The sequence below is a fragment of the Lampetra planeri genome, chromosome 8, assembly GCF_965212315.1.
Source record: "Lampetra planeri chromosome 8, kcLamPlan1.2.h2, whole genome shotgun sequence".
In the NCBI taxonomy this organism is placed as follows: domain Eukaryota; kingdom Metazoa; phylum Chordata; class Hyperoartia; order Petromyzontiformes; family Petromyzontidae; genus Lampetra; species Lampetra planeri.
This window is the reverse complement of record NC_136114.1, coordinates 14364715-14388222: the sequence shown is the minus strand read 5'-3', so window position 1 is coordinate 14388222 and position 23508 is coordinate 14364715. Positions and strand designations below refer to the sequence as shown.

The following is a 23508-nucleotide window of genomic DNA, read 5'->3' as shown; positions in this document are numbered from 1 at the left end:
AAAGGGGGCTGGGGGATAACGTCACTCCCCAGGCACATTCCAGACGGTTCCAGAAGGGAGGAGTGGCCAGTTGTATTTTTTTACAATCGGGTTTAATTGTCTTTTTATATTAAACCCGATCATCTGAGATTGGGAGATATCCGGTTTCATTGGTTCTAATTGCGGCATCCGAGCGGAACTTCTCAACGATGGGCTTCATCCATTCCAAGCGAAGGAACTCACTGGCGCCCACGATTGTGGAGGAGAAGCTCCTCGTGTTCATCAAGACCAACCTGCCCGCCGCATTCTACGACTACCCCGTGCCCGACGGCCCCCCCGAGTACGATAGCAGCACCGACGAGGAAGCAGCCTAAGCCTTGGATCAGAGCTTCGTATTCATTAAACCAGGTTTTAATTCCCCGAAATCGGGTTTAATTGTATTAAAGAAAAAAACCCGATGCCTGCCGCTGGAAAAATCGGTTTTTTTCCACCCATGACCTGAAGACTCAGGAAGCCAGCCTGGAGCTGCCACCGTGAAGACCCGAAGCGTAGATCTGAACCCGAGCCCCTGGCTAGAGTCGGGCCTAAAGCTTCACCAGTGAAGAGGCGAGAGCAGAGCCAGTGTTCGGCAGGCTAGCCGGAGGAATACCTCCCGAAGTATCGGGTGGTAGGGGCTGTACCCCTTCGTGTTATTGTTTCGTGGTATCAAACATGCTTCCTCCAGAAGGGAGAAGTCTCCGCAAGTTGTATACCCACTACACATGTGCCGGCGCTGTGTTTGCCACTCCTCTCCAATAGCCACCGTGTCGGCGAACTTTTGAGTCTAAGGGGTCATTACTGGACCAGACTCCCCGCAGGGAATGGGCACCTGTGAACAAAGAGCTTCACTGCTCTTCGGATTCCTGCTGCCGCTGCAGTCCAAATAAAGGTTCTCATTGATACTCTTTGGGTCTTTCGGTAAAGTCACGTGGGTAGAAAATAAAATAGATCACGACGTTTCGGGCGCAACACAAGCGTCCGTCATCAGGTGGGAAAGCATGGTCTACTTCGGCAGCAGACCATGCTTTATTTTATACCTACGTGATTTTTCCTGCAGTCGCGAAAGCTTCAAATCAAGATTGTTCTCATTGATCCCGGGACACCAGTAGGGGGAGACATCGCCTCGCTACTTAGGTTGACGGCTCTAGTCCCCGTCAACGTGAGCTTTGTTAGTAACCTGACCGGACTTCGCCACGCTGGTCAGAGTGCGGGGTGTTGGCGCTTTCACGGCGCGGTCCGCGAAAACAACAGTCTCAATTCTAGATTTGAAGTTTTCGTGACTGCAAGGATTCATACTCTTAGTTTTTTCGGTAAAGTCACCTGATGACGGAGACTTGTGTTGCCTCCGAAACGTCGTGATTTTTTATTATAATTTTTATTTCATTTTTACCTACGTGACTTTACCGTAAGCCATTGTCAGAATATCGCCCATTGTAATTTATATGTATTCATTAACCCCCCTCCCCCCCCTGGCCTTCACACAAGAAGGGCTCACAAGTGACATCACATCTATCGCTCGAACAAACGAAACAAGAGGATTTCTCCACAAATCTGGCTGTCGCCTGATGATGCCGGTTGTAATTACTGACGAAACGTCGTGCGCAGATGTACATGTTGTGGGTTTACTCCCAAACAAACCGGTGTGCTGTACTAGTAACGAATTGGCATGTTCGACTCACGTGACAAACCTTACTAGTTGGCTGTCGGGTGGTGGAGGGTTTAACGGCACATTTATATTTACGCGATCTAACCCAAAAAAACAACTATATTATGGCTCAGAATATTTCTTTATACAGTAGGAATGCAATGAGCTATAAAAAGCTCGTTTTTCCCCACTCAGCGTTGCCAATCGCATTTGGCAAGAACTTGCCAATATTAGAATAATACCCAATGATTATTTCCCGTCATTCACCAGGGCCCGTGTGTCAACCGCACAGCGAGGCCGTCGTCCAATCAACAGATGCAAAACCAAAGCCAGAGGTTTCATTAAAACTTTCTTTATAAAAATCATTCATTTCTTTACAAGGTTGAGTTACACAATACTGTACAGAGACTAATTTACATAGTTACAATTACAGAATGAAGACGCGATGGAGGGGGGGGGGTAAAGAGGTCTTGGGGCCAGGTTCGATCATCACCCTCGACAATAAAAAAAAGAACGCAGAGCGCGTTTTTACAAACTCCCCCCCCCCCATGCGAAATTCGGAAATTTCAACGCAGCAGCAGCAGCACCAGTCATTCTGCCTCGCGTGAAAGCCGCCACGTGGCTTTCCAACCTGGACATCGATCTCATCCGTTCCTATTCAAGAAGGCCGAGGCAACAAGAATTACATTTACATGTTGATGAAACGGCTGGAGGAAAAAATAATGCCACATTAACTGCTTTTCGTTGACGAGTAGACGTCACCTGTAGTGTTGAGACGAGTGGTGCATGTGGAGTAGTGTCCTTCGTTTTGCTCTACGGCTCAAGGGTGCTACACTTCAACAAATAATTATTATACAAGCCTGTTGTTTTTTCTGGAGGGGAGGGGGGGATGTCAGAAATGTCACGGAATGTGATAAGCGGCGGTGACGACGATCGAGAGGAAGTATGTCGCGATGGTGGCTTGCAACGCGTGCGCGATGGGGGCAAGGACGGGCAGCCTGCTGAGACAGACGCGAGGGTGGCACCACGGAGCGATCGGTGGCACAGGCGTCGACCACGAGTGGCCACGCTGGCGGCGGAGATGATGAGACTTGCGAGAGCGGTTCTTGGTCGAACGCCGTCGACTGTGTGTGTGACCTCAAGGTGCACATGGCCTGGCACAAGCGTCGTGGTGACGTCACCACCACTTAGTGGTGAACGGTTGTTGTTGTGACAAGGGGTAGCCCGAGAGCCACGTGGTGGTGACGGGGATACAAGTTTCCTGAAGCCCGTCCATTAACTTCATCGCGACCGCATGCACGCACGCGCGTATGTTGAACTTCTTTCGCACTGGACGTAGCCAACCGTAGTAAATCGGAGGTGCGGTGGAAGGACAACAAACGAAACACAACAACAAGCGTGGCGTGAAGGGGGAACGGTGGCCCCCAGGTGATGCGGAATCGATGGCTACAACAGCCACGGTGGTGACCCTCTTGACCACGTCGAAAGTTGGAGACGCTTATCGGGCAAAAAAATATATGTTCGACCAAAAAGGGAAAAGGGAAGAGCAACACACGAACCCGGCCCCAAGTATCACAGGGTGATAGGTCATCGTCACACTGGGAAGTTCCATGGAGCTGTTGAGGGGGTCAGGGAGGTCAAGGGAGGTCAGTTCAAGGCACGGGTCAGTAGGTTGGGCAGTCACGGTCATCAGACAACATGGTAATTAATTTTTTGTTGTTTTATACAGGTGACCCTTAAACCCTGGTGGATGGTAACCAATAACTTACTTCTTTTGTAAAATAGCACGACGAAAACGATGCAACAGTGAGTCACAGACTGTTCATTTCATGTTTTTGTTACGAAAATAAACCGCTGACATGACGGGATTCCAATTAAACTCCTTAACCCCCCCCACCCCTACGGCCCGGCATTCAATGCGTCTTAACTTCATTCACAACTTGAGCATGTTCCCTCTATTACAATTAAGTAGTGTACCGTAGAATTATATATATATATAAAAATACTATGTATGAAGATTGAAAACATAAACCCCGACCCCATTATATAAATTAACGTACGATCTCCCCCCCCCCCCCCAAAAGATGTATAAAAATACTGTACAGCATTTCTCTTCGTCCTTACAAGTCAGGTAAACCACGCGGGGGGAGACTCACACAACACGCGGTGCGGTGCGGAGAGAGTCGGGAGCCTGAGACGCGCCCGCACGCGACGTCGATTCGCCGAGCAGGGGGCGCGACAGCAATTCTCGTGCCCGTGACAAACTAATCTCCCGCCCGGTGTGGGATCGTAAAACACGCGCGGGGGCGAAAACAACCGACGGGAATGGACGACTTCCAACAGCTCGTGACCGCGAATTCTCCCCCGGGAGAGATAAAGTCTTAAGACGAATCACGCCCCCCCCCCCCAGCCTAAGTTGTGTCCCGCTTGTCAATAAAGTTACACGCCGGATTACAAGACGCACCTCCCAACCCAACTTTTGATTTAAAATATCGGATAAAACATAGTGCGTCATAACTCCGGAGAACGCGGCACGTGGCACACGATGGGGTCTCTCTCTCTCTCTCGCCTCCTTAAAACAAAACAAACCACCAGCGAACGCAAGTGTAGCGGCGTACGAGTGCACGACGCTCACGTGAATGCCCACGATGGGGGGAAAAAAACAATTGGCCACCCTCCGAAACCCTTCAACAGCTCGTTGCGTCCTCCCCTCGTGGGAGCTTCGAGGGGGGTGGTGGGGGGGGGCCTCGAACTTTAGATCAGACCTGACGATAAAACTGGCGCTGGCACAGACGCCGGGCAGTGCCCCGGCGTACGCTGCGGTAGTGGTTGCCACGCCGCCACAGGCGATCGCGTTCCAACAGAACCACGTAACCGAGAAAAACATTAAAACCGTCGGTTCTGGCCCAGTGGTTCCTCCCGCAGAGCTGCGAGCTGCTGCAGAGTTACGGGTCGACGCAGGGTGGGCGGGCTGGGCGGGCTGGGCAGGCTGGGCGGGCTGGGCGGGCGTTGTGAACACCAAAAATGAAAAGCAAACAACAAAGTTACAAAAAAGGGGCCCTTTTGGTGATGAACCGGGAGGGCGGGGGTGATCGTTCTGCCCTCTCTGCGTACGCTTCTCTCGGTCAGCTGCACCGAGTGGTGTGGGGGCAGGGGATGTTCATTCAGAGGGGACCCTGCGATCACCACGCTTGGATTCCGTCCACGCAGGGAGCCGCCGGTGTCTCGCAGCGGGGCCCCCCCAAGGCTTTGGTTCTCACCGCGGGGGAGAGCGACCGTCTGCGCGGTGCCGGTGGCAGGGAGGGTTTGTTGTGCCGGGGGGGGGGGGGGGGGGTAAGGTCGCAAGGAACCTCGGAGTTGAACACACAACGAGCCCGCTTTGGTTCCTCGTGACAGCGCGACGATAAATACGAGCACCACCAAACCGCCGTCGAGACGGTGCGGGACGTGGGCGCTACGAGTCCACGACGTGGGGGTGGCGTTATCCCCGTCTCTCCCATCTTAATTCTTTTTCTCTTTACATTTTTTCCTATTATTTTTGCATTTTATATAAAATTAAAGCACGTGGTACAGCGCGTCAACAGTCTTCCATGGACGGACGGACGGAGCGACCGTCTAGGCACAGAACGAGGGTCGGCCAGCTTTCAAAAAGCGCCGGCCGACGCGGAGAGAGGACAAACCAACGCCCGTTTCTCCGGTTGCCACTCGCAGTCCTGCACAGCCGGGCCGGCCGCTCTCCCCACCTCGCCCTCCCCACCCCCCGCCTCCCCGTCCCCAAACTCCAACCCAGACCCTCCCGCTCAGCAGGAGTCCGTGTTGGGCGAAGGGGGCGGCGGGTAGAGCTCGAAGTAGCTGCGCTCCGTCGCTGGCGACGGCGGGCAACCCTCGTAGCCGTTGTTGTCCTCCTCGGGCGACAGGTACTGGCTGTGCGGCGTGGGCGGCGGAGCAAAGTGCTGCGGGGGAGGCCGCCGCGGCCGCTTGGGCCGCGTGAGCGGCCGGCGCTCGGGCGCAGAGTCGCTCTCGCCCACGTCCGTGCTGTACGGCGTGGGCGGAGGGGCGACGTTGCGGCCCCGGTAGTGCCTGGACGCGGCGCGCGGAGGGGCGGGAGGGGAGGGAGAAAGCGGAGAGCGTCGTTGGCGGTGGCGGCGGACGGAAGCTGCTGCTGCTGCTGCTGCCCCCCCCGTGGCGCCGCTCTGTGACGCGCGATAAAAACGGACTGCGAGCGAATATACGCCCGTCGCGCGGATATTGGCCATGCTAACCAAATGGGATTGAAAACTCACTTCTCTAGAACTCATTTTTGTGTTTAGCTTGTTGTCCTTCCGCCGCACCTCCGATTAGCAAGCGAGTGCGTCATCGAGAGAGCGGGTAGGTGAGAGTGAGCGTTTAAGCGAGCGAGTCGGTGAGTAAACGAGCGAGTGATCGAACTGAGCAAAGAAGCGAGCCACTGATGAAGCGGCAAGGTGAGTGAGCGAATAAGGGGCGGGCGGGCGAGCGGGCGGGCCTCACCTGTAGGAGCGCGTGGTGGAGGGGCTGTTGGAGTAGAGGTACTCGGCCGTCGTGTACTGGGACCGCACCGTCGCGGGAGACGGCGGCGGATTCAGGATCTGGAGGAAGGCGCCGGACACACGGTGAGGGAAGCCATCAAGCGCCGGACACACCACGGCGAGCGTGAGCGGTAACCTTTCTAGAAGTTGTTTTTAACACTTTTTATTGTTTGCACGTTCATCGTTTCTTGCCAAATGGCTGTCCGGTGAGCACACAGCAAAGCATGTTTACTTTACAAAAACACTCCGTTTGCATAAACCAGAAATGGCTGATTGGTCATTGTCTGCTGGCAGTTGGAAAAAAAAACCTTCTGAGCTCAACGGAATTACTGACTTGGGAAAGGAACTTCTGAACTTCTTCTGTGGAAAAAACGTTCATCTTTATTTCCAGTGCGACAAGCACGGACCACCTAAGAATAATTTCAAAGCGACAACAAGGGGCCCTTAGGGTAGGCCTTGGTGCGGGAGGGGCCGGAGATAATTAATCATGACAACTGCCGGGTTGCCGGGGGCCACGCGATGATGGTGTTGCGTTCCCGGTGTACACGCCATCGAGCTCACCCGTGTGTCACGCGTGTGTCACGCGTGTGTGTTACGCGTGTGTGTCACGCGTGTATCACGCACCATCGGGTAGAAGGACGTCTTGCTGCTGGTGCTGCTGGAGGAGGCGCCGGTGACGTGGTTGCGGTCGTACATGCCGGGCCCGCTGCTCCCTCCGGTGAGGCTCACGGCACTCAGCAAGCTCTTGCCGCCACGCACCACTCCTTGTGGGGGGCCAGGACGGGGGGGATGGGGAGGAGGAGGAGCAGGAGGAGGAGTTGGTAACAGGGGTAAGAGAAAGAGAGAGAAGTGTGAGCGAGCGGCAGCGGCGGAGATAACGCGCCATGCACTTCGGTGAAACGTGCGTGACCGGCACCCAACGGTATCCCACGGCTGGACGACGCTGGTGAGCGTGCGTAGGTGAAGGCGGGTGGCATAGACACAGGGGGCATAGAGGAAGTACGGTGCAACAATGGATGATGCTGCACTGCCGACTGCTCCCCACCACGTCGAGCGAAACTTTAAAGGGCGACGTGAGTAAGCGAGCGGAGTGGGTGAACAAGACAGCGAGCGGTCAAGTGGACGATCGCGTGGATCAGCATGCGAGTGACTGAACAAGTGGGCGACCCAGTGAGTGAGCGAGCGAGCGGGCGAGCGAGCGGGCGAGCGAATGAGCGATCCGACGGGCACCTGCGAGCGCCGGCTGCATGGCCGGTGGCGGTGGCGGGTATCCCAGGGTTCCGTGGCCCGTGGGAACTCCTCCTCCGTTGGTCATCCCCGTCCCGTTCTGCCCCACTCCACCGTTACCGATACAGGTACCGCCGGCGCCGGGGCCGCCACCTCCGCCGATGCCGACGCAGGCGTTGGCGGACGGCGCGCCCAGGGACTGGCCCACGACCGCGGCGGCGGTGGAGCTGAGCACGAACTCGGGCTGCGGGATCCCGCCCGAGACGGCCTTGACGCGCGGGCACACGACGCGCTGGCACGTGAAGTAGAGCGCCGCCAGCACGATGAGCGCCAGAGTCACGCCGATGACGGCGCCCGCGATGCTCGTCACCGGGTACTCGGCGACGCCGGACTTCTCACCGTCAGGACCGATGGGAGCTAGGGGGTGAAGTATGGGCGGCGGGAGAGAGGAGGCAACGCGTCAGGGCGAGCGGACGACTGGAGGCGACCTGGAGTGGGGGGATTCGCGGTTCCAGATTGTTCAATTGCTGCCAGTGCTCACTGGCAGCCCCGGGTGGCCTTTTGCGCGGCCCTCGACAATACACAAAGAGTAAAAACACCGCCCATCATCGTCATCGTGCTGCTGTCAAACCCCCAATGCTTTGAAATGTGTGGCGGCTCTCACACTGATGATGTCTTATCAGGTGAAAGTGCCCGCCCCCCCCGCCCCCTGTGGACATTTGTGAAGAACACCAAATTATAGAACGGGCACTTCTCCATTATCACTTGGTTCGTTTGTTACTTTATATTTGCTCGAAGAAAATACCGGTGCTCTCCAGTTCATGACGGTCCGCTCTACCGCTGAGCCACCTAGGCCGGGCATTGTGGGCAGAGTTGGGAGCCACCTGCTGGCCGGGCATTGTGAGCAGAGGCAATGTTCTTACTGCAGCCGACTTCATCCGAGCTGTCCTTGCAGTCGTAGTTTTCGTCGCAGCGATGGAGTTTCTTGACGCACTGCCCGCTGGTGCAGCGGAACTCGTCCGCCAGACACGGGTCTGTGTGCACGCGCAAGAGCACAGACGCGGACACACGCACGCACAACAAGCAAGAAAAATTATGCAAACGCATGAAATCCGCAACGCTCACCGACACGCGCGCCTTTGTTCTCCGACGTATTTAAATAGCGATGGCGTTAAGTTGCGAGCCGCAGAGTGAACAATACATTCAAACAATACAAGTGGGATGATGGCGTAGGGGGAGGGGCCCCTTGTCCAGCAACGGACCGACAAAAGGGTTGGAGTTGTGCAACGACTCCGTCACGTCGGTCGAGTTGAAAAGGTGCGAGAAGCTGTGTTGTCTTCTGCAGCGTGCGTTCACTTCAACTTCCACCATCTAATGCACCCCGAGCCCCCTCTCCTCCCCGCTCTTTCCCTGCATTTTCTCTCCGCCAAATCACTTCTCTGCTGCCCACCCTCGGCACGCCTCTTCACGTCTCCCCATTTGCTGCGTGCGCCTTCCGACCTCTCACCTCCCGCGTCGGCAGGCACGTCTCACGTCAATCGTCTCCCTCCGCCGACGGCGGGCGAGCTCATTCGTGGGTGCGCTCCTTCAGCCAATAGGGAGCCGTGTTTGCTCGTCCACGTAATGCTCACGCGTGTGTCCGACCGCCCTTCCGTTCGTGCAAGTCCTCTATACATGCACAACACGTTGTGTCTTCACGTCCGTCCACACCTAGCTAATAGTCATCTACTATCCCTTCACAAGTGCTGCTTGTTGCCGGCTGCCCGGCATTGTTGGCCTTCGGGGACTCCGTACTCAGTAAAGATGATTTACAAAATAAACACGAATTGGAGAACGCAGGGTAAGTCAGAGACATGGTGGTGACTGCTAGTAAGTGGGGGCAAGGACAGGCCGTACCTGGTAAAATAAAAAAATAGTTTAAAAAGTAACCTGGGATGGGCCCCACCTGAAATCAGATGTTATTGTAAATTGACTCATTTATCCAGAAGAGGGCACACACAGAGTCCAACGACTCTTATCTCTTATCCTCGCGCCAAATGTAATATTTATTTTTATTTTTTAGACGTTCAGATCGGGGTGACTTTCACGGTGCCGCCCACCCCCCCCCCTCCCCCCAGCGTCTCTCGGGGCGGACTCACCGGTGCAGTCCTCCTCGTCGGACGTGTCCTGGCAATCCTTCTCCTTGTTGCAGCGCAGCGCGGCGTCCACGCACTGCCCGCTGCGGCACTGGAACTCGGCATCCGGGTGGCAGACGGGGCAGTCGCTCTCGTCGCTCTTGTCCGAGCACTCGGCGTAGCCGTCGCAGCGCCACGCCAGCGGGATGCAGTCGATCTCGCCGCTCAGGCACGCAAACTGGTCCGGTGAGCACGTGGGCGGCTCTGGCGGCGGTCGACGTGGTGGTCGCGATGGTTGTTGGGGATGGTCACGGTTGTAGTGGTGACGAATGTGGCGATTGTCGTGGTGATTGTGATTTTAGTGTTGGTGGTGGTTGTTGTAGTGGTGATGATAGTTTATTGGTGGTGGTTGTAGTGGTAATGGTTGTTATGGATGGTCATGGTTGTAGTGGCGGTGGATGTGATGGTGTGATTGTAATGGTGGTGGTGGTGGTGGTTATAAGGATGGTCATGGGAGGGGAAAAGTGGTAAGTGGAGAACACAATAACGTTTAGACTTTTAATCAACAATGTAACATTTTCAAGGTTCCTGCCTGGTTCTTCAATGCGTTCAGAGTTCCTCCGTCCTGCTCCTAAAAGCTCCGAGTTCCAGCGTTTTGCTTCCCATGCCATAGTTCTAATGCTTGGAGGCCCGAGGAGGCCTACAACAATTGCCAACAATTCAGGCTATCAATAAGAGCAATAATTTGTCTTTCTTGTTTTATATAAATATACGTTGAACTTCTATCGCACCGTAGATAGCCATACACACAACTGCGCTCCAAACCGGGTGAACCTCCATCGATTCCCGCTCGTGGTCAACATCGGAAACAAATATCTGAAGCTGCCCCGCCCTAGGTTGACTCAGCCTTAAATGCCTACCCGGCGAGGTATGTAAACGTCGGCACAGCGGAGACAAATGCGGACAGGCGTGAGCTTTGGCCACACCGTCGCCTTCTCGTGTGCCGTGCCGGCCTAAATAAGTGCTCGTCGACAACGCTTGCCCCAATCTTCGTCTGTGCGTGCACACGTGTGCACACGTGTGCTTGCACGTGCATGTGCGTGCGTCTCACCTCCGCAGGTTAACTCGTCCTGCTGCAGCACCAGGTGCACGGGGCAGGAGCAGCGCGTCGTGCCGTCGCCCTTCACGATGCACAAGTGCGAGCAGCCTCCGTTGTCCTGCACACACGGGTGGCTCCCTGCATGCACGCAGGCGCACGCACACGCACGGCGATCGGCAGAGGCCACGTTACTAACGGGAGATTGTAGAGCACGCTACTCACACTCAACTTACTGTGTTCGGGGAAAAAAAAAAAATTTCCGGCTGGATTCCTGCCTCGCTGGATGGAGAGGGGCAAATTTGCCCGTGCGACGCTCGCCGTGCGTCGTGGTCCACGTGGCGTGCGGTGCCTACCGTGTGTGGTGTTCCGTGCGGTGGCGAAGCGTGTGTCGTGTTCCGTGCGGTGCGCGTTCCATGTGGCGTGCGTGCGCCGTGTACCGCATTACGCATGTCGCTCGTTTGTAGCCGTACAGCATCCGCCGTACGTTCTGCACCACGTGCGGTGGGTGCGTGTGTGCCGCGTGGCGCTTGCGTGTGCCGCGTGGCGCTTGCGTGTGCCGCGTGGCGCTTGAGTGTGCCGCTTGCGTGTGCCGCGTGGCGCTTGCGTGTGCCGCGTGGCGCTTGCGTGTGCCGCGTGGCGCTTGCGTGTGCCGCGTGGCGCTTGCGTGTGCCGCGTGGCGCTTGCGTGTGCCGCGTGGCGCTTGCTCGTGCCGCGTGGCGCTTGCTCGTACGGTATGCGGCGGGGTCCAGCTCCTGCGCGGCGTGCAGAGCCGTCAGGTGCGACACCCGTGCCAGGATCTTGGTCCTCCCGGCGCTGCTCAGTTTCTCGGCGCGCTCGATGAGCTGAGGCTGCCTGTCGATCCAGTACAGGTACTGGCCCAGCACCGTGAGTCCCAGCGGCTGCAGCAGGCTGTCCTGCAGCAGTTGCCGGTTGGCCCCTGTGGAACGCAACGGTCGGTCGGTGGCGACGACATTAGCCAAACGCACGGCGGGGCGCGCTTGGTACAACAGGCGATACGGTTCTACGGCTAGGGAGGTGATCGGGGGGGACTCGTTTGTCACCGATTATTTTCCACCGTTGCTTGGTAGACTGGTGTAAGGCGGTAAGCAGAGCCGTCCCTCGGGTACGCGGCAAATCGGGGCGGCCGCCCCGGGCCCCGGACTTTGGGGGACCCCCCGTGCTTCGACGTCACCGTATCAGATGCAACACTTCCGGTTTAGTTTGAAGTCGTCGGGGTGGAGCCCACGTGGTGGGATTTGGGATTTGCCCCGGGCCCCGCAACACGCTATGCACAGCCCTGTGGGCTAATGTACCCCCATCTCGTGTACCTCTCGCTGCGGCCACACGGCCGTAGCGAGAGGTTCACCAGATGTGGTGTGACGGGAGTGTGTACGTATTTATCAGGTCGCCGGCCCGGACAGATCAGGCTGAAATTAATCCCCGGATGCAACGAATAATTGAGATATTGATTTCAAACGTTGATGAATATTATAAAAAAGTTAAATTCAATGTCCTGGGAAGCTACAGCTATGGCTGTTCACAATTGACAGGAACCAGTCAGGGGGGAGAGACTCACCGGACAGGTCGCTGCTCTCGATGCGCTTGAGCTCCGAGTCGGCCCAGAAGAGGCGCCCCAGCTTGTTGTCGATGGCGAGGGCGACGGGGCGGCCCAGGCCCGTCGAGAAGAGCACCTCGCGCTCCGTGCCGTCCAGCGACGCGCGCTCGATGCGCGGCAGGCGGTCCTGCATGTTCGTGAAGTACATGTAGCTGGCGTGCCGGAGGGGGGAGCGAGCGAGCGAGAGAAGGAACGAGGGAAGGAGGGAGAAGGTCAGAGCTCGGACGACTGAGTCGATTGATGGGACGACAAATGAGAAGACATTTTTTTTTTGTGCAGTCATGAATTGTTCGGTAGCGCGCCCCCTAAATGACACGCTCAGTGTGACGCAGTTGACAATGCCGGTAATGATGATGCCGGTAACGACGATGATGCCAGTGATGATGCCAGTGATAACGATGATGATTGCCAGTGATAACGATGATGATTGCCAGTGATGATGCAAGTGATGATGCCAGTGAAGATGGTGGTGACGATGATGATGATGATGTCTCACCCCCTCTCGGGGTTGACGACGATGGCGCGGGGCCGATCATTGGGGCCCCTGAGCACAACGCCCAGCGGGCGGCCGTCGAGGCGCGTCACGTTGATGACGTTGGTGGCCTCGCACGTCCAGTAGAGCAGGCGGCCGAACATGTCCAGGCTCAGGTCGTACGGCTGTAGCTCCGCGCTGGGGCTCGACAGCAGAGACAGCACCTGTGGTGGCAAATCAGGGAAGCGTTACAATTGTTACGGAATCAACCGTGGCCACGTGACAATTCAAAGCGGATTCGAACCGTTGAAAAATCGGCAGGTGAGTATGTACTCATGCGATTTGGACTTGTATAAAAATTTTGTTTTCACACCGTTTACCGTTTCTCGATTTTGCACTGCTATCGTCGTTTTTTCAGATTGTTTGTTGTTGTTGTAACTTGCTGACTCGCCCCTACTGGACATCTGTTAAAGAGCTTCATAGCGCCCGGGTCATTCCACCCTCGCTGTTCCGCCCGCTTCGTCCCTACCTGCGTTCCGTCCTCGCGCGCCCGCCGGATGGCGTTCTGCCGCGAGTCGACCCAGTAGAGGAGGCGGTCGAGGGGGTCGTAGGCGAGGGCGCGGACGCTGCGCATCGGGTGGATGGGCAGCACCATGTCGGGGCTCTGCTGCTCGTCCAACACCATGCGGCTCACGCTGCTGCGCTGGCTGAACAGCAGGAACGAGCTCGGGGCTGGGCGGGCGAGAAAGACGGGCGAGTGGGGCGGGCGAACGGGCGGGGGGGTGGGGGAGCGGTGAGAAAGTCAGAGGGTAAGAGGGAGACACTGATGAAGAGTGGTGGACTTTGGCGAGAGCACAGCGATGGATATACGTGCCACTCTTTTCTCTGGGACGTTTGTCTCTGTGTGTGGCGAATCTGCCAGTCGTCTGTCAGTCAAACCCATGGCACCTGGGTCTGTCCCCGTGACCTCCTGCCAACGGGGCCTTAGACACTCCACATGGCCTCAAAGTGCACACACCTAGTGTGGCACAGGCTCTGTGGTGACGCCGCCGCTACTGAGTGGCGAACGGCGGTTGTTGCCGTCGCACGTGCGTGTCTGTGCGTGTGTTCGTGCTGGACTCACGAACGCAAGTGCGGTTGTCGGACGGCTTCAGGGTGTAGTGGGCGGAACACGCGCACGTGTACCCGCCCGGGCGTGCCAGGCAGAGGTGCGAGCAGCCCGCGCCGCCGCTGTCCTCCGCGCACGAGTTCGAGCCGCCCTGCCTAGACGAGTGGAACACCAGGATGTCCATCACGAAGTCCAGCTGCTCCTGTGGGGTGGGGGGAAGAGAGGAGAGAAGAGAAGGAAGAGGAGGGGAAGAGGAGAGAGTAAGAAGAGGTCGCAGCGTCAGCGGGTGAATGAACGATCGACTAAATGGGTGGGCACGGCAGTCAGGTTGATAGAAGAAACAGCGCCGACTTAATTGCACTTGGCCGAAATATTAACCCCCTCGCCTGGTTTCCAGGTCGTGGGTTCGATCCCGACCCCGACACCTGCTGTATATTTGGAGTTTGTTCTCCCTGTGGTTACGTGGTTTTTCTCCGGGTCCTCCTGTACTGCAGAGTGCGGTTACGCGAACTCCCCGACATGAGAGTTCACTGGCCTGCACGTATAGGCATGCAGTGGAGCGCCTACGAATGCTCGCTCAGAGCAATTGGCCCCAGACAGTTTGCCAAGGCTATACACGGGGGACCTTTGCCTTTGAGGGCACCGGAGTACCCGGAGGAGACCTACGCAAGGTGGGAGGTGAGGAAGGGGTGCAGAGGGAATATAACCAACTCGCTGTATTGCCATACTCTAGCAAGCCAGGAGACGGCGATCTCACCGCCCGCGGGTACGCAGGGAGTGTCACAAACTTGCGCAATCGATCCGCCAACCCCTCCCCCCTCCCAAGGTTCTGGATTGCAGCAGGCCACGTGCAGCACAGCTACCGTCACGTGGCCGGCGGCGGTGGTCCGGTGACCTCGTGTCTAAGCCTCCAGTGACATTCACCACCCGCGTGAGTGACCTGCACGAGGGCGTGCGGCTACACGAACTCGCCTACGTCACTCAAATCAATTAGGATGACGCACAGTAGAAATCATCGCCCCCTCCACCCCCCTCCCCCCCTACTGGGAGACTAATGCCCACGTGGGCATCAGTCACATCGTGCCCACATAGGGGCAGCTGCCACTCGGAGTGTCCCCCTTCGACCGTTTGACACGAGACGCGACGCAAGGGAAAGTGCTGTCGGGCGCCTGGAGGGCGGCTCCATCAGAAACAAACCCAACGTTACGATTCGCTTGACGACGACGGTCATTATTGTTACGAGTATTACGACTACTACACGAGGCGAGCTCACCTGTATGAGCGTGCGGTTGCCGCCGCTGGCCTTGTCGGCGCGTTCGATGCTGCGCCGGCTCCAGTCCGTCCAGTAGATGTGGTCGCGGTACTGGGTGAGCCCGAACGGGTGCGGCAGGTCCTGGGCGATCACCTCGCGGCCCGTGCCTGCGAGCGACGGCACGCGGCGTTAAACCCGAAACTCCGAGGGGTGGGGGGGGGGTCGGCGGCGTGTTGTGGCGAGATGTTAACTACCTCGCCGGGTAGACAGGAGGTCGCGGGTTCGATCCCGACACTGACACCTGCAGCGTATTTCGAGTTTGCGTGTCTCTCTCCCAGTGGTCGCCTGGATTTTATCTCCGGGTCCTCCGGTTATTACCTCCCCATTTAGAATCAACACCACGCGTTTAGAGTATTTGGCTGCTGCTATAAATATCCACATGATGATGATGATAAGCCACTTAGTTGAGATATCATTTGTGGCCGGGTCGTTTTGAAAAAAACAGTAATGACTGGCGGGCGGCCGCTGGATTCGAACCGCAAACCTCCGCATCGTCGAGCGGCGACAAAGAGCCACCGTTGGAGGTCACGCAACCGCCACGCAAGGTACGGGCAGGGCACGACGCGGAGCGGTGGGGTGGGTGGGTGGCAGGGGGGGGGGCAGCACCCACCGAGCATGTTGGACGACTCGATGAGGTTGGTGTCGAGGTCAGCCCAGTAGAGGCGCCGCTCGGCGTAGTCGATGGTGAGGCCGTTGGCGCGCCCCATGTTGCCCAGCAGCGTGACGCGCACAGAGCCGTCCATGCCCGCCCGCTCGATGCGCGGGCTGCCGCCCCACTCCGTCCAGTACATGAATCTTCACGAAGACAAAGAAGATCCCAAACGCACCTTATAGGCATGGCAGACTGCTGTTAAGCGAGCATCGCCTAGGCAGGCCGGCACGGTACGCGACGGGGGTGGGTGTTTCCCCAGTGGCGATGTTTACTACTCATTTGAAGCCGAGTCGACCAAGCTAGGGGATGCCCAGAACCGGTTCACATAATCGTCAATGATGTTGGGAGTGGTCGTGAGTGAGAATCCAACTCGGGTCATCGAGTTCATAGTGCAGTGCGCTACCCGCTGCGCCACCGTTAATGTTTACGCATGCGCACACACGCACACACACGCACACACACACACACCCACACATTTGCGAAGGGAGGATTTAACGGTGTTATGATTTACAGCGGGGGAAGGGGGGGGATGCACTTGTGTTGTTTTATGCCGGCATTAAACCTTCGCACGAGCCCACGGTCGTAACGCTCGCTGTAACTTACACTCGCAATGCCGGCCGATAAGATTTATCAAAGCCAAAGCGGAGTGTCTAACTTTCGCAGTGCCCCTCGCGCCTCCATACTATAAACTGATCTTTGCCACAGGCAAAACAATAACCTTAACTCTAAAGCTACGTCTTAAAGTTAAGGTTTTTATAACAGCTACATTTTGACACAAAATCCAACACTAACATTTGTCGTCGCGTTATCCTTAACAGTCATCCTACGTACATAGTAACTCGTAACTTATAGCCACCTGTTAAGCCACTGCTGGCAGTGGAGGTTTGTTTGATGACGATTCCGTGCGGTCAACTATGTAGGGAGCAGTGTGCCAAACCATGTGGGCGAGCAGTGTGGGTGAGCCGTGTGGGCGAGCAGTGTGAGTGAGCCGTGTGAGTGAGCCGTGTGAGTGAGCTGTGTGTGTGAGCTGTGTGGGTGAGCTGTGTGGGTGAACCGTGTGTGCGAGCAGTGTGGGCGAGCAGTATGGGTGAGCTGCGTGTGGGCGAGCAGTGTGGGTGAGCCGTGTGAGTGAGCCGTGTGAGTGAGCCGTGTGAGTGAGCCGTGTGAGTGAGCTGTGTGGGTGAGCCGTGTGGGTGAGCCGTGTGAGTGAGCTGTGTGAGTGAGCCGTGTGGGTGAGCCGTGTGAGTGAGCTGTGTGAGTGAGCTGTGTGGGTGAGCAGTGTGGGTGAGCCGTGTGAGTGAGCTGCGTGTGGGCGAGCAGTGTGGGTGAGCAGTGTGGGCGAGCTGCGTGTGAGTGAGCTGTGTGTGTGAGCCGTGTGTGTGAGCCGTGTGGGCGAGCTGTGCGAGTGAGCCGTGTAGCAAGCCATGTGGGCGAGCAGTGTGGGCGAGCAGTGTGGGTGAGCTGTGTGAGTGAGCTGTGTGAGCGAGCTGTGTGTGTGAGCTGTGTGGGTGAGCTGTGTGAGTGAGCTTTTTGGGTGAGCCGTGTGGGTGAGCTGTGTGAGTGAGCCGTGCGTGTAAGCTGTGTGTGAGAGCTGTGTGGGTGAGCTGCGTGCGAGTGAGCTGTGTGGGTGAGCCGTGTGGGCGAGCCGTGTGGGCGAGCCGCGTGCAAACCTCACCCTTCCTCAGGGTCCACGACGAGGGCGCGCGGGTTGTCCAGGTCCTTCCACACGAGCACCTGGCGGTGCGAGCCGTCCAGGCGCGCCACCTCGATGCGGTTGGTGCCCGTGTCGGCCCAGTAGAGGTTGCGGCCCAGCCAGTCGACGGCAAGGCCCTCGGGCGAGTCCAGCCCAAACTCCACCACGTGCTCCAGCGAGCTGCCGTTCATGTACGCGCGGCTGATCATCTGGCGCGGCGACGGGGAGAGAGAGCGCGAGAGAGGGGGGGTTACGGTGGAGGCACGGGTAGCACGGGAAGGGGCGGATGGCGGAGGGATGCGTGGCGTGGATGGACAAGGTGGAATACAGAAGAAGGGGACAAGGCCACAGGTTAAAAAAAGGAAGTTTCCTACCAAAAACATAGCTTTTAACATCAGCTGCGTGAATTGTTGAGCTCGGGTGAAGCGGTAAAAGGCGCAGCCCTGAAATTCCTTGCTCGTGGCGGCCGTGGCTTGGTGGTGTCCAATAACATTTTGATCGATGGAACGATGTGAACTTGCAGACCCCATCGAAAACGGAGCCACCACACCCCCCCTCCTGTCCCCTACTCTAAAACTAAACTAAACAATGTTTCCATTTTGCCAGGTAAAGCCCACTAAGCTATACAGCTCTTCTTCTGGCCACAAACGATAGCTCAACGAAGTGGCTTATCGAGTGGAAATTAATAGCAGCCAAATACTCTAATTGCACGTTTAGAAAAGTGGAGGTAAAACCAGAGGACCCGGAGAAAAATCCACACGACCACAGGGAGAGAGAGAGAGACACGCAAACTCCAAATAATTCAAGCATCAGGGTCGGGATCAAAGCCACGACCCCCTGCATACCAGGCGAGGGGAGTAAACACCTCGATCATCTGGGCACCCCCCCTCTCTTCCTCCTCCACCCCCCCTCTTTCTCGCACACCTTGAGGCTGATGTCGGTCCAGTAGATGCGCCCGTCGCTCACGTCGAAGTCCAGGGCGGACGCCTCCTTGACGCCGGCGAGTGGGATGGCCACGTCGTTGTGGCTCGTCTCGAGCGAGATGCGGCGGATGTCAGCGCGGCGCGAGAACAGCAGGAAGGCCTCGGGCAGGATGCAGGTGTGCATGTCGCCCAGAAGCTCCAGGCCCATGGGGCACGCGCACCGCGGCCCCACCGGCCGGTACAGGCACAGGTGGCTGCAGCCGCCGTTGTCGAGGGTGCACGGGTTGGTACCTGCAAGCGGCGGCGGCCGTTTGGTGGAGGCGAGGGTCGGGGTCGGGGGTCATGGTTGTGGCGGGAGCGGAGGAGGAGGAGGAGAGAGGAAAGGCGGCATCGAGGTCAGGAGATGCGTCGTTAACGGTGACGCGTGGGAAGGGGGAGGGGGGAGGATTTAGTCCACAACGCGGCCCTTCCGGGAAGTAACGTACGACAGAAACCGCGAGCGCGTAAAGGGGACAAAGGAACTAGAGGAGAGAAATGGGACTGCGTAAAGTCCTGGAGTGCTGGGTCACAGTTAGAGTTGTAACTAGTGCTGTTGGGGCTGCTTGGCTGGTTTGTTAAGTTGTTGGGCTAGGCGCTGCTCGAATAGTTTTGTGAACGTGATGGGGGCGGTTTGTCAGAATCAAGACGAAGGACTATGGTCTGGGTGGCTATCTATGCGGGGGCAGCAGTCTGTATTGGTGGTTCATTTGGTTACGATTTAAAGGTAAGGCTAAAGTTATACAAGATATGATCACGCCCTACAATATTCTAACCTTTCCGAACAATCCGCAGTAATTTTTCCCCCAAGACCCAAAGTATGTACGGCCCTTTCTCTTTTCACTTCGAAACGTAACGGAAAAAAACAGCGAACGGATCTTCGTTTCAAACGCGTTCCACACCTCCCAGCGGCCGCGTGCCGGTGGCCTTGAGGCCCATGAGGTCGGGCAGCTGCTCGACGATGACCTCGCGCACCAGCGTGCGCTTGTGCACGCGCTCGATGGAGCGCCGCTGCCAGTCGGTCCAGTAGAGCCAGTCGCCCAGCAGGCTGAAGCCGAAGATGTGCGGCAGCTTGTCCTCCACGAGCACCTTCCGCCCCGTGCCGTCCACGCGCATCACCTGCGCAGGCGACGGGAACAACGGCAACAACGAAACACAAAGATCGAGGACTGAAGGCGCGGGAGTTCCACCGCACCTCGCAAATGCGTTCCACGGTCCGCCAGATCCACGGCCTGCCCGAACGGTAGCCCCAACCCATCGGCCTGGTATTAGGTGAGAATCAGAATCTTTATATATAGATTGGCAGAATCCGATGAGTTGTGAAAATATTTTTCAGAGAGGTTCCCCAGTAGGTTTTGCACGTGTCCAGTTGGGCCATGTGGATGCCACTCCCAATATCCGTGTCTCGGTGGCCAGCCCTCCTATCTCCTGCACCCACGTCCTGCGTGGCACAATCTTTTTGCTGCTCTCATCTCATCTTGCCACAAATCTCCTAGCATCCATTGCAGACGCTTGTGCTCAAATGCACGCAATTTACTTTCACAAAGTGCTTGGTCTTTATCTCTCAGAAACCAAACGGTGACACATCAGAGATGTAGCACTCCCACCTCAAACAGCCCTTCCTTTACAATCAAGACTTCATACTTTTCGCCTTACAAAAAGCGGCTGCGTATAATCGCTTGCGTCTTTGCATTTACACGATCCGGTTCCACGTGCCGCCCCCATTTGGTAAATCCACTGCTGGATGAAGGCACCCTCCTATGCTGTGCAGGTCGTGGAGGTCGTTTGACCGTACAGTCCGTTCTATAACGCCACGTGGTGTTTTCATCACGCGATTTGGATATATGACGCGATGAATGTATCGGGGAACACATTTTTGAAAACACGGACGGGAACTGGATATATCGCACCTCTAGTGACCAGAGCTACGTCACGCGAGTAGGAACAAGCGGTCGTACGGCTGCCTCGGCGTAGCATCATCATCATCACACAGGGCATTGGGATGCTGCTGGATACCTCTAGATTCTACCCACGCGCATCAGTCTCTGTCCGGCCTGCGCACGCATCTCGCGTGTTATCGCGGACCGTGCTTTACCCCCTATATTATTTATTATAATGCGATTGCTCCATAATGCGGTGTTCTTCAGGAACGCGACTACCGCTGTGCTACAGGAGAACAAGACTGCACTTCGCCACGCTGGGCAGTGCAAGTTTCACTTCCTTATTAAAACACGTGTAACAAAAAAGCCCATAAACGGCCGAGGTTAAATGAGGTTCCTTCAAAGGGCTTGCGATTTGATGACATTGCAGCAAACTTTTGCTGGATAATCTGTGTACCAGGCGTTTCCCATGAGTTTGTTTGAGTCCAAAAACAAACAGAAAGGGACCGCATGATCCTGACTAGCTTGCTGGCCATAAAGGAAAGCAGCCATTTGAAAAGCAAACATGAGATTAAATTGTCCACCAAAACAATTTAAAACAATTCTAAACGGGCACAACAATGATAATAATATTAACAATTATAATAATAATGTCGTTCCATCTGATAAAAGCCTCGCGAAGTCTGCGGAAGCTTTTTCCGTGCTGTATGAAACACATTTTTAGGCAGAATGAAAAGCAGTTGTGGGCCTTACGAAATCAATTGACGGGCCACACAAAATGTGGCTGTGGGCCGTATCTCGGCCTGCGGGGGCCATTGATGCTCCCCCCGCCCCTGTCCCGCCCCTGTTTGGCGTATTACTGCCGTACCCCCCCTCCTCGCCCCCCCCGCCCCCCCCCGGACAACCGCAGCCAACTGCAGTCCCTCTACAAAACCAGCACACGAGCGCTCGCGCAAACCGCACAAGGCGGCACGGGAGCGGGCACACGGGCGCGTGCGCGCGTGCCCAACCACCCCCACTGTAAAACCTGGAGCCGATTTCGCGACAATCTGTTACTGGTTAACGTCCGTCCGTCGTGGTGGACGGGGGAGAAAGTGGTAAAAATGGGACCCCAATGCCTGGGATGTTTGTGTGCTTTGGCGTGCTGTTTGGAATGCTAGCATGTGGGAGGATGGGGAAGGAGGGGTGGGGGGGGGTGCGGACGGGGGTGGGGGAGGCGGGGGGAGTCTGCTGCTGTGGCGGTTTGAGAGTGCGGCGGGGCATTTCACTTTTAGGTGACCTCTATTCGTTCGTCTTACAAACTCATAAAACTCCGCTGCCGATTTCGAAAGCGGACCGATGCAGGAGGTTTTCTTTGAGAGGGGCTACGGCCGAACGGGGCATCCCCGGCACATTTGTCGGAGCGCACGCCGTCAAGCATCGCGGCCACCTCTGGCACCGCCGCAGAGGGGCAGGTGACCAAAGCGACGGAGCGCGCCAGTGTTGGGAACAACAGCGCTGTTGCCATGCTGAAGGTGCTCCCCTCTCGCACCCGATTAGCGCAGCAAAGATGATTGCAGACGGGTAAGCATCGGTGGCGGGCGAGTTTCTAAGTGGCCGTGGGGCATGTCTTCCCCAATCCTGGGTTAGGCGAAGACATGACCAAAAGAAACGGCTCTCATCTTGCAGTCCAGGATGCGCAAGCTGTGCATCCTGGGCTGTCCTACAGGAGTGTGAAAACTTCACGTTGGGGTGGTGAAATTTGAAGTGACTATCAGGCACACAGGGCCACGGCACGCTCGAGTCACACCAACGCGTCATTACACAGTCATCACGGCACCGTTCTGATGTCATCACAAGAGCACTACGATGACAATCGTGAAACTAGCGTGTCCATGTCATTGATCGCTCCGCTTTCTATTTGCCTTTAGCTTTGTGTGTGTGCCGGTTGTTACCACGTTGACGTACGGACATTGCCGTTTGGCCGGTGTCGGCCGCGAGCGGGGACTGAACTCGGGATGGCTGGGTTCGGAGCGCCGCGCGCAAACCGACTGCACGGGCACCACACAAAAGATATACCAGCGCTCACGAGCGCTCGCAAGTGAGGTCGCACCTCTCGGCAAACGCCGATGGTGCTGGATGCAATCGCCAGCGAAACGACACGTAGAAAATGTCAAAATGTTTCATTGCAACTACTAAAACTATTACTCTTGAACAATTTCTGTTATTTTACCAGTGTAAGGCCCACTGACGTGACCTGGCCAAAAAGGTTCACTCAACGACGTGGCTTATGTGGAAATTGATAGTAGCCAAATACTCTAAAACGCATGTTTATAAATGTGGAGGGAAAAATCGGAGGACCACAGGGAGAAGGTGCAGGCGTCAGGGTCGGGATTGAACCCACGACCTCCTGTATACCGGGCGAGGTAGTTAACATCTTGCCACCATGGCACCCATAAACACTCCGGTTATGCTGATAAACCAAATCAATTGGCGTATTTGGCCCACGCCGTGACAACGTGGGCTCGACCGGATTTGGAGGGTGGTGGGAGTGTTTCAGTTAATAATTGGCATTATAACCCACACAACGATTTAATCCCAAAAGAAACTAATTATGAAGTGTACATACCGTACTTGAGCTAGGTGGCTGTGGTATAACTGTGGAAAAGTTTTGGAGTTTAGTTGTGGAAATTGCATAAAAAATGCTCCGAATGATGGCCAAAACGATAAGGCGGACGCCAAAAAGTCATTGCTCGATTAAAAAAATAACAGCGGATTACTCAAAAATGCGTGCTGTGGTTTTATAAAAAAAAAATGAACAGAACCAAAAAGCAAGGGCCACACGCACACACACACGTACACGCGCACACAGACGCGCACACAGGAACACACAGACGCAAACACACAAGCATGTAGACAGACACACGCACACACACACACAAAGGAATGCATACAAACACAGGTGCGTACACACATCGACAATGACAGACAGTTGCACAGACAGTTGCACAGACACACAAAGACAACATTTCCCAGCATAGCTACGCAGACGGTCAGGGCAAGTGCTGTTACTGAGCGTCTATTCAGGCCAGCACGGCGCACGAGGGGGTAGTGTTGACAGCACCACGCCCGGCCACCTTTATCTCCCCAATGTAAATACAACGCACCACATACTCTTCATTTTAAGG

General features: G+C 56.2%; 1 protein-coding gene across 1 annotated transcript in view; it reads right to left on the bottom strand.

The window, feature by feature from the left end:
- Nucleotides 1–1999: 1999 nt before the first annotated feature.
- Nucleotides 2000–23508, bottom strand: part of LOC144720391 (low-density lipoprotein receptor-related protein 6-like) — a 67355-nt gene continuing 45846 nt past the window's right edge. Inside the window, exons 9-25 of the mRNA XM_078597133.1 lie at nt 19364–19580; nt 18427–18716; nt 17485–17711; nt 15768–15952; nt 15119–15264; nt 13861–14047; nt 13267–13469; nt 12762–12961; nt 12227–12417; nt 11381–11587; nt 10663–10788; nt 9576–9815; nt 8361–8471; nt 7441–7854; nt 6835–6974; nt 6173–6270; nt 2000–5743 (exon numbers count right to left, since the gene is read on the bottom strand). Of these exons, the coding sequence (XP_078453259.1) occupies nt 5464–5743; nt 6173–6270; nt 6835–6974; nt 7441–7854; nt 8361–8471; nt 9576–9815; nt 10663–10788; nt 11381–11587; nt 12227–12417; nt 12762–12961; nt 13267–13469; nt 13861–14047; nt 15119–15264; nt 15768–15952; nt 17485–17711; nt 18427–18716; nt 19364–19580 (3462 nt within the window). The 3' untranslated portion in view covers nt 2000–5463. The remainder of the gene's footprint in view (nt 5744–6172; nt 6271–6834; nt 6975–7440; nt 7855–8360; nt 8472–9575; nt 9816–10662; nt 10789–11380; nt 11588–12226; nt 12418–12761; nt 12962–13266; nt 13470–13860; nt 14048–15118; nt 15265–15767; nt 15953–17484; nt 17712–18426; nt 18717–19363; nt 19581–23508) is intronic.